Source organism: Pelodiscus sinensis, chromosome 13, assembly GCF_052426305.1.
Source record: "Pelodiscus sinensis isolate ZL-2025 chromosome 13, ASM5242630v1, whole genome shotgun sequence".
Lineage (NCBI taxonomy): Eukaryota > Metazoa > Chordata > Testudines > Trionychidae > Pelodiscus > Pelodiscus sinensis.
The window spans coordinates 6,200,617-6,215,567 of record NC_143064.1 but is presented as its reverse complement, the minus strand read 5'-3'; the positions used below and the strand labels follow the sequence as shown (position 1 = coordinate 6,215,567).

General features: G+C 47.0%; 1 protein-coding gene across 3 annotated transcripts in view; it reads right to left on the bottom strand.

Moving 5' to 3' along the window:
* NRK (Nik related kinase) overlaps window positions 1–14,951 on the bottom strand; it is a 142,299-nt gene that overhangs the window by 45,437 nt on the left and 81,911 nt on the right. For all 3 annotated transcript variants that reach the window (XR_016350608.1, XM_075941116.2, XM_075941115.2), the window contains exons 15-18: window positions 11,178–11,330; window positions 4,654–4,773; window positions 3,250–3,317; window positions 1,691–1,809 (exon numbers count right to left, since the gene is read on the bottom strand). Coding sequence is in view for 2 of the 3 variants with exons in the window: in XM_075941116.2 (XP_075797231.2) it covers window positions 1,691–1,809; window positions 3,250–3,317; window positions 4,654–4,773; window positions 11,178–11,330 (460 nt within the window). In the remaining variant the exon portion in view is untranslated. The remainder of the gene's footprint in view (window positions 1–1,690; window positions 1,810–3,249; window positions 3,318–4,653; window positions 4,774–11,177; window positions 11,331–14,951) is intronic.

Sequence of the window (14,951 nt, the reverse complement as noted above, 5' to 3'; positions counted from 1 at the left end):
AGAAGCTCATTGCCAAGGTAAACACCAAATGATTTCCCCTGCGTTAGTAATCATTTACACCAGGGGTGAGCAAGAGAGCCTCTGTGGGCTGGATGCCCTGTGCTCCCCAGGCCAATCAGGGCCCGGGGACAAAGGAGTGCACGAAGACCCACCCCCACCAGAGACATGTGATGCTTAGAGTGAACCATCAGCTGAATAGCTGGCGGTTCACTCTATGCAAGGTGCACCCCTTGCAGGCCAGAGAGCAAGTGACTTTGCGTGCTCCCCCTGCCCCTAAGCCCCGATTGACGTGATAACTCCTCGTGCCACCAGGAACAGCTGGTGGTTCTCTCGGGAGGGGGCGGGGCAAAGACTTCACGCGCTCCCTCACACCCAGGCCAATCAGGGTCTGTGGCCAGGGGAGCATGGCAGTGTTCTGGCCCCGCCCCTTCTGCCTGAGGCCCCGCCCCTTCCAGGCTCCCCATCTAGCCCGTTAAACATTTGTGAAGTGTCCTTCTAAAATTATTGCCCACCCCTGGTTTACACAGTGCGAAGTGGGGGTCAAATGCTACCATATTGCAGAGAGGTACACAAGGTGCAAAGAAGTGACCAGCCGTGCTGAATATATGTAACTGGTACTCTGACCGCAAGGCAACGCAATGCTTATAATTAAATGTTTCTTTAAAGAAGACAAGGTGGCTGAGGTAATATCTTTTACTGGTCAGCCTTCTGTAGGTGGAAGTGACGAGCTTTCGTGCTAATTGAAGAAGAGCCCTCTAACTCAAAAGCCGGACCCACAAAAGTTGGTTTTAAGAAAACTTATTACCACACCCGCCTGGTCTCTCTAGTATCCTGTGACCAACGCAGCTACAAAACCACTCATGAAAATACATTTTGGAGTAAGTAGAGAGGAGTAATGCTGTCTCCTACCCCTTCTGTGCCCCCTGCCTGCTGGTGCTTCGAGCTACATATTTAAAAGCAATCTGAGTTTGTACGGCCATGTATTTGCACAAAACTAGCATCACCCCAGCAAGTGAAGTGCATAACAAGTTATAATGCAAAGCTTAGAACCCACCACACATTTTGATTATTCTACATGCGGTTGCCTCAATCTAATAATTTGCTTTTGGCCCTTTTTTGACTACATTTTTCAATAAATTATAATATATCAAAAGAATGTTTCATAAGATGCTGAATGGGGAATCTCATATCTTCCCCAGCCAAAACAATAATAGAGTGCAGAAATGTTAATGCATAACAGCTGCTAAACTGCATCATCTCATTAGATAGCAATCCAATAAAGTAGTAAAGGTCATGAAGAAACACTCTGGTGAGTTACCATTAGTGTAGGATTCGTTCAGTGGACTCCTAAGAGCAGATCTACCAAATTTCAACAGTCCCAGTGAATAAAGAGAAGATGGTTTTGTTTTTCACCTCCTAATTGAGACAGTGTATTGCATGTTCCATTTGGGAACAAGCTCACAGTCAGTTTTGCACTCAAAAAAGGAACAGTTTCTATTTTAACTCCGTGCTTGGAGCACAGATCGCAGATCCAGAAAGCTATCAAAAATCATGTCACTAAGAGACAGGCAGTAAACACAACTATAAATGTGTATGCAAGATTTCGACATCCTGGACGCAGCATGTACCAGATTTCAAAGCACAGGAATGTTACATATTTTAACCGATAAATTGTTGACCTAAGAATCACCTGAGGTTGATCTCTTGCTGAGATGAGCTCCTATCTCCCCTTGCCTGCTTCCAGGAGAGCTGCTGCTGTTGCTGCTTAGTTTCAGAGCATGTCCCCCGGGGGATGCCTGGTGCACGTTGCTAAACACAAAGTCAAAAATTGTATCAGAGTATTTTGCATTTCTGTTGCTCGGCTTCAAGGCAGGGATGTTAAGCAGCATGTCATTCATTAATCGTGTAGTCGACAAAAATGTTGTCGACTACACGAGTAATCGATAAGGATAAGCAGTGAAAGCACTCAGTCCCAGCTCACGCCGGGTCCCGGCATCAATCCCGCTGCTGCTCTGCATTATTAGGGGACTGGGGAGCCGGTGTGCAGTCAGACTGGCTCAGTCCATTAACAAAGCAGAGCCGAGCTGAGACTTGGCATGAGCTGGGACTGAGCCAGCCCGCTTAGGTGCTGGTTCCCTGGTCCACTGATAAGGCAGAGCCACAACAGGGATTTATGCTGGGACCCAGTGTGAGCTAGGATGAAGCCAATCTGCCTGCGCACCGGCTCCCCATCTAGCCCGTTAAAAAAATGTACTTGCAGAGCCATGGGAGGGGGGGGGGAGGGGAGAGGGGGGAGGGAAAAGGGGGATAGCGGGATAGGGGGAGAAGAATGAGTATAGACGAGAGTGTTAACTGATAAACTCCCACTTATCTGTTAATCGTTTAGTTGACTACACTATTGCATCCCTACTTCAAAGCACTTACAGATGTTACTGAATCCAGCCTCAGAACACCCGCTGGGAGGTCGGTATTACTACCCGCCTTTACAAACGGGGAACAGGAAGATAACGGGACTTGCCTACAGTCCAAATGAAGACACTGGAATTCCGGACTCCAAAACACTGACTTCCCTATTAGCCTTTATCTCCTTTTTGCACTGCAGTCTATTACTCTTAAAGAGAGCACATTTAGTGATGAAGCTATTGGCAGAGACTGCACATGACTTACTTGCTTCTATGCAGCGGCAGGAACAGAAAGTAGGAGCACCCGTGTCAAAACCCACCAATCTGCACTCTCTGCAGGAGTGTGAATGAGGGCATCACATGCAGGGCAGTGGAGAATCGGGTTCACTGAGTAGCATTCATTGTGCCCAAACTACTGGACCAAATAAGAGTACTCGCCGCAGTCAGCGTTATGCCTGGCCTAAGAATTTGCAGATCAGGCCCTTACGTATTAGCGGCGCAGTTGGGACCGATAACGGGACAAAAAGAAAATTATGCTGATGCCAAAAGAGAAGCGGAGCCACAAGCAGGTTTTACCTGTGCTCAGTATCACACGTGTAAACTGCTAAGAGAAGCCTGTGGATGGTTTAGAAGCTTCTTTAAGGTTCAAGGTCAGAGCATTGGGTTGGGTGTTTTGTGGGTAAGTTGGCTCAAAAGGGAATGATTGTAACTACCATTAAATGAAGTATAAACCGACACTGACAGTAGAGTTTGTGCAGTTAAGGCTTTAATTTTAATGAGTTGGCTTCTGTTTTCCTGCTGATAATAAATCACCATTCATTTAAGCACAAAACACAGAGGGGCTTACCTTGAAGGACATTTTTGATGGCCAAGATGATCCCTGCTGTAAAATTTGGAGGTTGTCCTTTCTGGAACCTTAAAAGATTTAACCAAAAGTTTCAGTTCCCTGCTCTGCTATCATATATTCAATTAATAATCCCAGTGCATGGACTGCATCAATACAAGACAGACCGAAGCACAGAGAAGAAAAATGGTCCAATTGGACATTATGGAAAGGTGTCCTTTTATTGGAAACTACATTGTTGGGTCAGGTTTTGTAGTGGATTGGGGAAACACACACACACACACGCGCGGACACACGCGCGCACACACACACACACACACACTTTGAATTATGTGAACTAATAACCTACCTCTGCATTGTAACTAGATTCTTCAAAGCTGGGGAGGGTGGGAAGAAAAGAGGGAAGAAACAAAATAGCTAGTCTAAGTGGGTGTCTACACTGGCGCGTTCTTGTGCGAAAACGGTTGCTCTTGCGCAAAAACATGCCGACTGTCTACACGGGCCGCGTGTTCTTGTGCAAGTAAACTGACGTTGAACTGTAGAAAATCAGGGCTTCTTCGCAAGAACTCTGACACTCCCTCTCAAGAAGAAGCCCTCTTGTGCAAGAGGTCTTCCAGAAGAGGCCAGTGTAGACAGGCAACATGAATATCTTGCACAAGAAGCCCTATGGTTAAAATGGTCATCAGAGCTTTCTTGCGCAAAAGCACATGGCAGTGTAGACACTCTCTTGTGGAAGACTTTTTGCGCAAGAACTCTTCCGCAAAAGAGTTCTTGCGCAAGAAGCTGCCAGTGTAGATGTAAGTAAGTATCTATACAGACTCTCTATATAACACATGTACTGACAAATGTAGATTGTGCTCATTTAGACCAGATATTATTATATTTACTCAAATGCATGTTTTTACAACATTACCCTTTCCAGATGAAATAGATCTCTTCAGCCACATACCCAATTTTTAAACACCTGGGTGACTTTACTAATACCCTGTCAGTCTATGTGAACACATTTGTAAAGATGAAGCACTGAGAAGGGAGCGACAGAATTACACAGTGAAATCCTGGCTTCATTGAAGCCAATAGGAGTTCTGCCAAGATTTCTCACACAATCCCTTCCATCATTGCATGGGGTTTAATCTGCAATAGCCATTCCCATCAATTGTGATTAATCTGTAGAGTAAGACATGGATAGTGAGACGGAAAAATAAACAAACACAACATGAGTCTAATTCTCCCCTTGATGCCGATCTATCTGCCATGTGCTCACCAATGTGGTATCAAGGCACATGTGTAAGTTCTGGTATCATGCATGGAGCTGAAGGACCAGGAGTCCCATTGACTTCAGTGGAGCTGAAATAGGCTCTACTAACAGTGGCCAGCTAGAACATACACCCCTTCTGTTTCCAGTACCTTTGGAGGCTGCTCTTCACTCCAGAACACATCATCCTGTCCTAGGCTCATTGGTGTTCCCACCATGTCTGACAGTGAACTGCTGTGGCAAATGTCTCTACTAGTCCGGAGGTTTTCACTCTTTGAAAAAAATGAAGTTTATGTCAAACACAAGACACAGGCCAGTAGAACAGTTCTACAAACGCTATCCCCACCAGCACACTATTGGTGTAGCCAGGTATTTGGCAAAGCAGACATATTGCACTAAAGAAGGACTTCTGGTGCATTAATACAGTCTTATTTATTTTCACCATTGTAAAGGAAATTATAGTCAGGATGTTGGATACCAAGATTTCATGAGAATGGGTACTGTAAAGTATGTTGCCAGTAAAAAACAGCTTATACTTCACATAGATCCCTCAAAAAGAAAAACCCATAGAAAGCTAATATTTCATTAGTAATACATGGGCAACTATTTAACTGGATGGTGTAAAACACATGCTGCAAATCAGATTCCAAAATGAGTATTTCATGCAAGAATTAATTTCAATTATGCATGTTACATATAAAGCAGTCAAATACCCCTATTTTCAGAGTTAAGTATTACAAACATGTTTCCCAAAATGTAACTAACAGATTTTCCCAAGAGCTTTAACTAAAGAGGACACCGAGCCATGAATCAGATCTGACACTAAAATTTCACCAAGCCTAAGGGGGAATTGGATTAAGGGGTGCTAATTTGTCTTTGTAAAAACACCCTAATAAAAGCATGTTGCTTTATCTGACCAGCAGCTAGCCTAATCTGGCAGGAAAATATTCTCTCACATGCTCTTCATTCCAAACACATTAACACTTGAAAAAAAAAAAGATGTTAAAAACTTAAGCTTTCCAAAGAACCAAATACCCAGCACTTGCTAACTTAAGGATTCTGCCTAAGAAAAAATTCTTATGAATTCGAATAAAAAACTATTCATCTAGCTCTGCCCGGTGTAACGAGACTCATCCGCGGTGTGAAAGAAGCCAAACGAGCCAACTGATAAAGTGAGGCTTGTCTCTGAAAAGAGCAAGCATCTCAGGCTGAAGAAAAGAATACAGGAAAGCACACAGCAACGATGCTGTTTGAGCTGGGCCCATCCAGAGGAATTTCTACTTAGCAATCCATTTGGCGTTGCTGGCAATATCAGAGAGAGGCCTACAGCAACTCTCTCTCATGCTGTTATTCTGTCAGATCTCACATGCTAAGCATGACAGGAGCTCTCAGGAGAACATCTAGGTACTGCAGGAATATTAGTTATTCATTAGTTGACATTCTTCCCTCTGAATCAGGACTGGAGCAATGCCCAAGCACACGAACATCTTGCTGCCTCCTTTCAAATGCAACATAAAACCGGGCTCCCTGGCAGTCCTAAGAGACACCATTGCCATTTTTTTAATAAGAATAAAATGACTAAACCTGCCGTGTCCTAACCAAATTACACGCTGCCTGCTTAACGTCCTTTGTGCATTGAGTGGGAACGTCTTGTCCCAAATTGCTACAGCGTGTTGCTCTGTTCAAACAGCTGCTGTGGTTCATTCCAGAGGTAGCTGCAGGTCAGTGAGGAGTGAAGTTTCTTTACAAATTTTCTCTATAAAAAAAAAACTTCCTAGTGGTACTTCACTCATTAACTGAAGTCTGGAAAGTGTTTTTAAAATCCTCACTAGAGACTCTAAACAGAGGTGATTATTGACTTAATATTTCCTTAATTATCAGAACAATATTGTAATTTATATACGAATGCAAGTAAACAAATCACCAAGAACTGGGCACAGCAACTCAGTAACTTAACATATTATGATTCTGAAGTCTTTATAACCCAGCCTGAACTAATTACGTTATGGGAATAATAGATCCTCATTAAAATTCCTTAACAAATATTGAAAGGAAGAAAGAATTGCATAAAAGAAAAGGAAAATAAGCAAATCCCATTTTATACTCCCTAGGCCGGGAACGGAAAACCAGATGCAAGAGTCAGTCTTATCTATTTCATGTGGTTAGAGTTTCAAGATGCTTTCAAAATGGGTTTATAACAAGCATGTCATCAATACACTTCTTCCAGGGCCTGATGCAACAAGCACTTAAGTGTCAGCCTAAACTGAAGCATCTGAATAGCTCTGCTGAAAGCCAAGGGACTACTCCCGTGTTTCAAATTAGTACATGCCTAGCTGCTCTGCTGAATCAGGGCCCCAATGACTGGACAAATCCAAACCACGTGCTCTGAAGATTAAATCTACCCCTAGCGTTCAGGTCCCACTTACGACACTCCGGACCCACGGATGTCTACAGGAGTTTTGCCTCTGACTTCAGTGGTGTCAGAATTACATTCTATCAATGCAAAAGCAGCAGAGGTATCGGTGAGAACTCTAATCCCTCCCTGTGATGTCTTCTGCAAACCAGCACCTAACAAAACTTAAGTAGGATTTATGTTGACTCTGTGGGCACCACGCTAAGCCGGGGTGGGCAAATACCGGCCCGTGGGCTGGATCCAGTCCCACGGGGTTAGCAGCCCCCGGCGGCTCCCCTGCTATATTTACCTGCGCTTCGGCAGGTTCAGGCGATCGCAGCTCCCGTTGGCCACAGATCACCGTTTCCGGCCAATGGGCACTGCGGGAAGTGGTATCCCAGTCCACGCCACTTGTGAATTGGGACCGAAGGGGTCGCAACACACACAGCAGCAGAGCCAGAGGAGAGCACAAGACAGCCTGGATTGCTTGGCGGGACAGCCATAACACTGTGGCCAGCATCCACGTGCAATCCTGGGTACAGTCCACATCTTGTCATAGGATGGCATGAAGAAGGAGTTTTTTAAAATTCCGAGCTTGGATCAGTTAATGATTTACTGCCTAGCTGATGATTTCAATATAGCCAGCCTTCTGGTTCTAATTTAGCCGCATTAATAGCATTCTATAAATTTTAACGTATACAACTGAGCCGCTATGTCCAACAAATTCTTATGGGTGCATCACAAAGCCAATGAAAACTGAGTTAATCACCGACTGATGTGCTAAATTCTCCTATTAACCAGGCTGTGGGAGACAGGGAGAGGGGAAATCTGAGACATTTTAAAAATAATTCTCAGGCATCCTGAAGTTCTAAAGATGTCCCAGAGGGATTCACTCGGAGTGATCAGGGATAACCAGGGGGCTTGACTAACCACAGCTTTTCACCGTATCACATACAAAGTGCTTGCCCATCAGGTGGAAAATGTAACCATTAGGAACTAGTAATGTTTTGCACCTGCATTACACGGGTACAGGTTGAAACTCTGTAATCTGGACTTCCCTCGTCCGGCAACACCCCTGGTCCGGCATCATGGGGATGACCCCGTCGGGCCAGGAGTGTTGCCAAACTAGGGGGTCAAGAGAGAGGAGCCCTGGATGGCAATGGAGCTGTCCAGAGCACGGAGCTCCAGGCGGCAGCGGGGCTGCTGGGGATAGCCCCTGGAAGTGGAGAAGCTGCCACGCAGAGCAAGGGGCTCCAGGCGACAGCAGAGCCTCTGGGCAGAGCGTGGAGTCCTGGGCAGCTGTGGGGCTGCTGAGGGGGTCGGGGGTTGGGAGCGCAGAGCCCTCCTCTTCCGCAGCAGAGCCACAGAGCAAAAGCAGGCCCCCAGGTGGCAGCAGAGCAGTAGGGGATGGAGGGAAAGCGGAGCCTCTCCTCTTTCCCATGGGGAGACTGGGGTGGCCAAGGAGGAAAAGTGGAACCCCTGGTGCATTGACCTCCCCTGGTCCAGCAAATTCCCTGCCCCGGCACCAGTCAGGTCCCGAGAGGTTCAACCTGTATATGGCTTCCCAAGGTGCACTTGCAAACGAGGCTCCCTGAATCTTACTGGCTGAGATGTGATTCCTTTTTCGGAGCATTCGGACAGGGGTTCAGCAGACCAGTGAGGGTCACTCGATCTCAGAGGGTCTAAGCTAATGGATTTAAAAATTCATTCTGTGTCCCTATTTCGACCCTTTCAAAGCCTGGGTCGTGGTGCTACCACACACACATCTGAGATGAATTCCGTTTTCATGCATTAGTTTTGCAGTTTACCTTTAAGTCAATACAAGTTGAACCTCTCTAATCTGGCACCCTCAGGACCTGACTGGTGCTGAACCTGAGAGTTTGCTGAACCACGGGAGGTCAATATTGTCTAGCAGCGTCACCAACACTTCCCCTGCTTACTGGGCTCTTAGAAGACACGGAGGGGTTAATTCGAGCTAATTCACAGCACAGCACACAGAGAGCCAGGACTGGTGGCTGTAAATAAACAAACTTCAGGGGACTACGGGAAACTTGGCCACACCCATGAGAAGTGGACGTCCAGCTAAATAAAATCATTCTGGAGTTGCTGGACTAGGAAGGTTCAATCTGTGGAGTGTTTTTTAAACATGCAAACTGCTCCCTATCATGAATTTGACCAGTATATGTCTCAGTCTTTTGTGCTCAGGAGCGGCTGGCAACTGGCGCCCTAGGTGAAACATGCGATCCGCGCCCCCACCTCCAAAGTCCTTAACGGCCATTTATCTTGGTGCCCTAGGTGACCGCCTAGTTCGCCTGTATGGACGGGCAGATGATTTACTGGTCCTGGAACTATCTTGCACCACATCCACACATGGCAAGAATGAGAAAAACAAAAACACTGCTTCATTCCACCTTGCCCCCAAATGCTAAGTTACGTTGCGTACGTTCATAGGAGTCACAAAAGGAATGAAAACTTAAAACTCTCGTTTTCTTTTCAAGACTATCTGCACATCTAAAAGGTTTTGTTGTGGCCATTTCAAGAGAAGGATTCGAATGCAGTATGTTTCCAAATAGTGCTTTTTGAAAATCCCATGTACCAGTAATTTCTGACTTGGATACTGACGCATTTAAGTCAACCTGCAGTTTTAGCACTGTTACATTAGTACCCTGTGTCTAACAGTGGAGATTTGAGCAACTTTTTATGTTAGTGACAAAGGCACCTGGGGCAGAGGCTGTTAGGATAGGAGTTAAAAATAGGAATATAGATGGAGGGTCATGTGAAAAAGCAAGGAAAACATCAAAAGCACCATGGAAGAGTTACAGGCTAAGCAATGGCTCTTGGCCAAGGAAAATCAAGCAGAGTGTAGGAGAGGGGAGGAGAAAGAGGATGAACTGTACTGGGCCAAAGCTGGTCTCACATTAAGACCGACTGACCGACCCCCCTCCACCACACACACACGGGAAAGCTAGGGTCTGAAGCAGGAATGGCAAGTGACAGCAAGAGCAATAGAAGCAAGAGGTATGTGATACAACTTATGATAGACAAAAAATGGTTCTGGATATTGTGAAATCATCTGCAGTACTGAAAACTGCATCTTCTTTAGGCCCTTAGAACAGAGGTCCTGAGCTTGGGAAAAACCTATAGGCAAGTATGGAGTCCCAGTTAATGGAACTATAGTATCTTCTAGGGGCGTGTCTACAGTTACTGGAAGATCGACACTCTGGAGGTTGATCTTCTGGTGTTTGATTTAGCGGGTCTAGTATAGACCCCTAAATCGAATGCTACAGGCAGCTCCCGCCAGCATCCAGTACTCCTCCTTTTGAAAAGAGTAAGGGAAGCCAGCGGGAGCCTGTGCTTTCATCGGCCTCCCACTATGTGGATGCCATCAAGGCCCAGCTTAAGGTAAGCCAACTCCAGCTATGTAAAATGCGTGGCTCGAGTTGCGTACCTTAAGCCGATCTTTCTGGTGCAGTGTAGACTAGGCCTAAGTGTGAAGGTGTAAGGCTTGGCTCCCTGGAATCTTTAGTGGCTGTATCAGGCTGCTAGGAAAAATCCCCCGCTTCCTCCAGGGTGAGGCAAATCTTTGGCCAGTGACAGAAGAACACGGAGGGAACTCAGCAAGAGGAACTCCACAGACCTGCCAGGCGCTGCATGGGAGCAAAATCCGACTCTACGTTGATAACTATTCCGCAATCCACCCCTGTGAGCTTTCAGAATATTTCACGAGGTTGGCAAGAATATTGCCAGTGTCGCAGGCCTCTGGGGCCCCTGCCCTTTTTACTTGTTCTGTAAAGTGTCGTGAACCTTTCTGACAGAATAAAACCTTTCCATAAGAAATAAAACACCAGAGTTGGCTCAGGCTTTTTGTGATACATGTAGGAGTGACGCCAGAGATCTCGGTGCAATCAGGCTCTTAGCTAGCCCTAATCTGCAATGCCTGGTATCATCCCATTTTTAATTCAGAGGAAATGATGGTATCAACAAAGTCTAAGGGTGGTAGCCATCTAGCCCCATGTCAGGAGGGGGTAGAGATGTACAGGCCTTTCCCCTCCTCTGCAGAGACTGCCATGGACTTAGAATCCTAGAACACTAGAACCAGAAGGGACCTCGAGGGGTCATCAAGTCCAGTCCCCTGCCCTCACGGCAGGACCAAGCACCATCTAGATCCTCTCTGGTATATGTCTTGTCTAACCAGCCCTTAAATATCTCCAGTGATGGAGATTCCACAACTTCCTAAGCGAGGCCCATGCTCTATATCCTGCGAATGGAAGAAAGATATTCTACCTGTGCAAGAACAGCTCTTTGCAAAGCTGGGGTGCAAGGACTAGAACTACTGCCAGAGCCTAGTCTGGCATGTGGCGTGGCTTCGTGGTCATGAACGGCTACCCGGTGGAGAGGAGCCTTCACCCCTTCATTTTTCTTCTTTCTGTCCTCGGCCTGAAAACAAGAACATACAAAGAAAAAATCAGATGCAGCCTCCATCCTGCCATCAGCTCCGGGTGGGCACTGTGTGATGCTTGTGCTGAATCCTGTTGACTTTGAAGGGACTCCGTGTGGGTGAAAACTCCAGCCATGTTGCTGAGTGCACGGTCGAGCCTGATACATTCGCCCTCCTCTGAGCCTCACCTTTTGCATTAAGCTTCCAATCTGCAGCAACACTCACGTCAGCGTGGCCCTGCCAAGCAAAAGCCTCATCTGGTAGGTGCTTGGATTGCAATTTGTTTTCCTTCATGCTGCCCAAGGTATTATTAGTTGGGATCTCAGAGCAGGCGGGACAACATGATTTTAAAATCTATGTTGAATTCCCCCCCCCCCTTTTTTTTGTGCTGCAGCAATATGTGGTCTGCTGCGCCCATTCCTTCTGCCTCTGGTGGATAGTCACCTAATCCAATAAAGTAGACATTACCACAGGTGGTTCTCAGCAATAAAATGCTTTATAGCATTTTATATTGTTTGGAATGTTAACCACACCACCTACATTGGCAGATGAAAATGCCCTAAACTGTACAAAGATCCTTTCATTTCCAAAGGCCCTGCTCACTACAAAATTGCTTTTCCCACAGTTCTGACCCTACAGCTCTGTTTCACTCAACAGGACTAATTTGTTCTCTAGTGTAAACTTTCTGTCTTTCCTCTTATTTAGCAGTGTAGGAACAGTCTCACAGAGCTACCCCGAGATTAATGCGACACCATCCCTAGCTATCTGTGTCTAGATTTTTATTTTCTTTAGTTCTGTATTTTGATGCCCTTCTCACAGTATCTGGGGCTGTGTCTACACTGGCATGAATTTCCGGAACTGCTTAAAACGGAATACTATTCCGTTTTCAGTTTTTCCGGAAAAGGAGCGTCTACATTGGCAGGCTGCTTTTCCGGAAAAGCCCTTTTTCCGGAAAAGCGTCTGTGGCCAATGTAGACGCGCTTTTCCGGAAAAGAGCCCCGATTGCCATTTTCGCGATCGGGGCTTTTTTCCGGAAAAGACTACTGGGCTGTCTACACTGGTCCTTTTCCAGAACAGTGTTCCGGAATAAGGACTTATGCCCGAGCGGGAGCAGAATAGTTTTTCCGGAATAGCAGCTGATTTTGTACAGTAGAGCGTCATTGCTTTTCCGGAAATTCAAGGACCAGTGTAGACAGCTCGCAGCTTATTCTGGAAAAGCGGCTGATTTTCTGGAATAAGTGGCCCAGTGTAGACACAGCCTGGGTGTTCAAGCTTGTGTTAAGAAGGGCATCAAGAATTTCATTAAAACTGTTCTGAACATATTCTAAGAGCCTGTTGATGAATTATGACGGAGAACGATTCCCACTAGTCTCCCAGCTCTGACCTGGAAAAGGGACTTTATTAAAAACAAACTTCCAAATTATACTGAGAACTTTGGGTGAAATTCTGGCCCCATGCTGTCAATAGGAGTGGACTAGGTTTTCATCCTTTGTATCCCCCTATCAATAAAGGACAAGTCCCTCACCTTTCTCCGCAGTTACAAGCAAGGAAACATTAATTATTAATATACTCTGGCCAGAAGGGGAATAAGAATTCAGTCATGACCCGTAGCTGATTCCACGACAGTCCAACCCTTTTTACAGCTACGTTAACAATGAATTTTCCAGAGTAGCTTCTGGGGTCATGAAGAGCAATTTTTTTTAGTTTTCTCACAGCTGCAGAGACACTGAGGCTTGAGGAAGCGTGTGTGTCACGGTCATTTAACTAAGTCTCCTAAAAAGTACAGGTTGGACCTCCCTAGTCGGCACCCTTGGGACCTGACTGGTCCCAAATGAGGGATTTTGCCAGACCAGCGAAGATTCAATCTGGCCCCTCTGCTGATGGACTCTCCTGGGGTCCATCAGCAGACCTGGCCGGGCTCCCCTCGGGGCTCCACGCCCAAATCTGATTCCTCTGCTAGCTAGACTGGCTCCTGTCCTGGCTGCCAGCTCCAGAAGCTGACTCCATTCTCTCAGCCGGGCTTTGCTTCTAGCACCACCCGCCATGCCGCCAGCTCCCTGCCTCCTGTGCTGGCTCTGCTCCTCTCCTAACCAGAGCTCTCTGGTCCTGCAACATCCATAATCCTGCCAGACCACGCATGTTCCCAGACCAGAGAAGTCCCGGACCACGGAGGTCCAACCTGTACTAATGGACCTAACATGAGATGGGTACAGAACGAGCTCTGGAAAAGGATCACTATATCCAGGTTTGTTGTGGTTTAGAAGGCAGCAGCTCTTTGGATAAAACAGCCTGCGAGAGATCGATACAACTGATAAGTTCAACAAGCCCTACATTTTAGAGATGGTCAAAACATTTTGAGGTTTTCAAAATGACGACACCCAACAGAGTTGCTCTGAAAAGCAGCGACAACAAGGAGGCCCTTGGCACCTTACAGACTGATTTGGGCATCAGCTTTCATGGGGAAAACCCGCTTTGTCAGATGCAGCGGACTCCTCGTTGATTTTGCAGACACAGACTAATACAGCTACTCTCCTGAGAATTGAAAAGGAACTGACTTCCCCCCCCCCAAAAATCTGACTGTGACGGGGAAGGCGTTCCCTGCACTGACAGCCGCAGCCCTACAGAGGCGCACAGCAGCGGGGCGCCCCGGGGAAGCCGGCCATCCGGCGGCCGGGGTGCGGAGCGGGTGCGCAGCCGAGCGGGGAACCGCGGCTGCAGATGCACCGCCCGCAGCGGGCAATAGGACCCTGGGGGACGTGGGCGGCGGCAGCACGGCAGGGGAGGACGCACCCAGCACGCCGGGTCAAAAGGGCGGCAGCAAGGGGAGAAAAGGGGGAGAGAGCCAGGAGGGGACGGGGACTGGGGGCGTTCTCTCCTTCCCCGCAGATGGCCCCAGCGGAGCAGCAGCCGGAGGGCTCCGGCCGGAGCAACCGAGCACCGCAGACCCGCCCAGGGACGAGAGACCCAGGTCCGGCGGCTCGGGGACTCTTACTGGAAGTGGAGCCCCGCGAACACCGCACCCGAGGAGCCCGTGTGAGGACATTCCGGCCCCGGCGTCTCGTGAGTGCGATCTGGGAACGAACTCCCAGGAGGACAACAAGCCGGTGGCTCGGCGCCTGGCAGGAGGGGACAAGGACTGGGGGTGCAAGAGGCGAGGGGTGACGGTGAGCCACCTCGCCACACTGACCAAAAAAAAAAAAAAAGTGACCAGCTCCACTGGTTTTATTTAGCAGGGAGACCATGCAATTATCCTCCAACAAGTCTTGAGAAAAATAGTTATGTACAAATATGATTAAGTATAATCTGTTGCCAAAAAAAGAACACATCAATGGCTGCAGCATGGTACTGTGAACATGAGACAATTAGTCCTTGTGAAGAAATGTGCATATTTTTCTGATTTCCTTTGTCTTTTTTTCTATGAGCTGCATATTTTCAGATGAGTCTTGCTATGTACAGCTGGTAATGTCAGGATTCAATATTTAGCTTAAGATGCAACAGTAACCATGTGAACTAAATTCTACAATCCATTTTATTCTAGTACAAAGAGGTCATTTATGGAACACATGCCAAAACCAGATGACTATTTGAGCTGACATTTTGCTGTGCATTTGTCCCTGGGC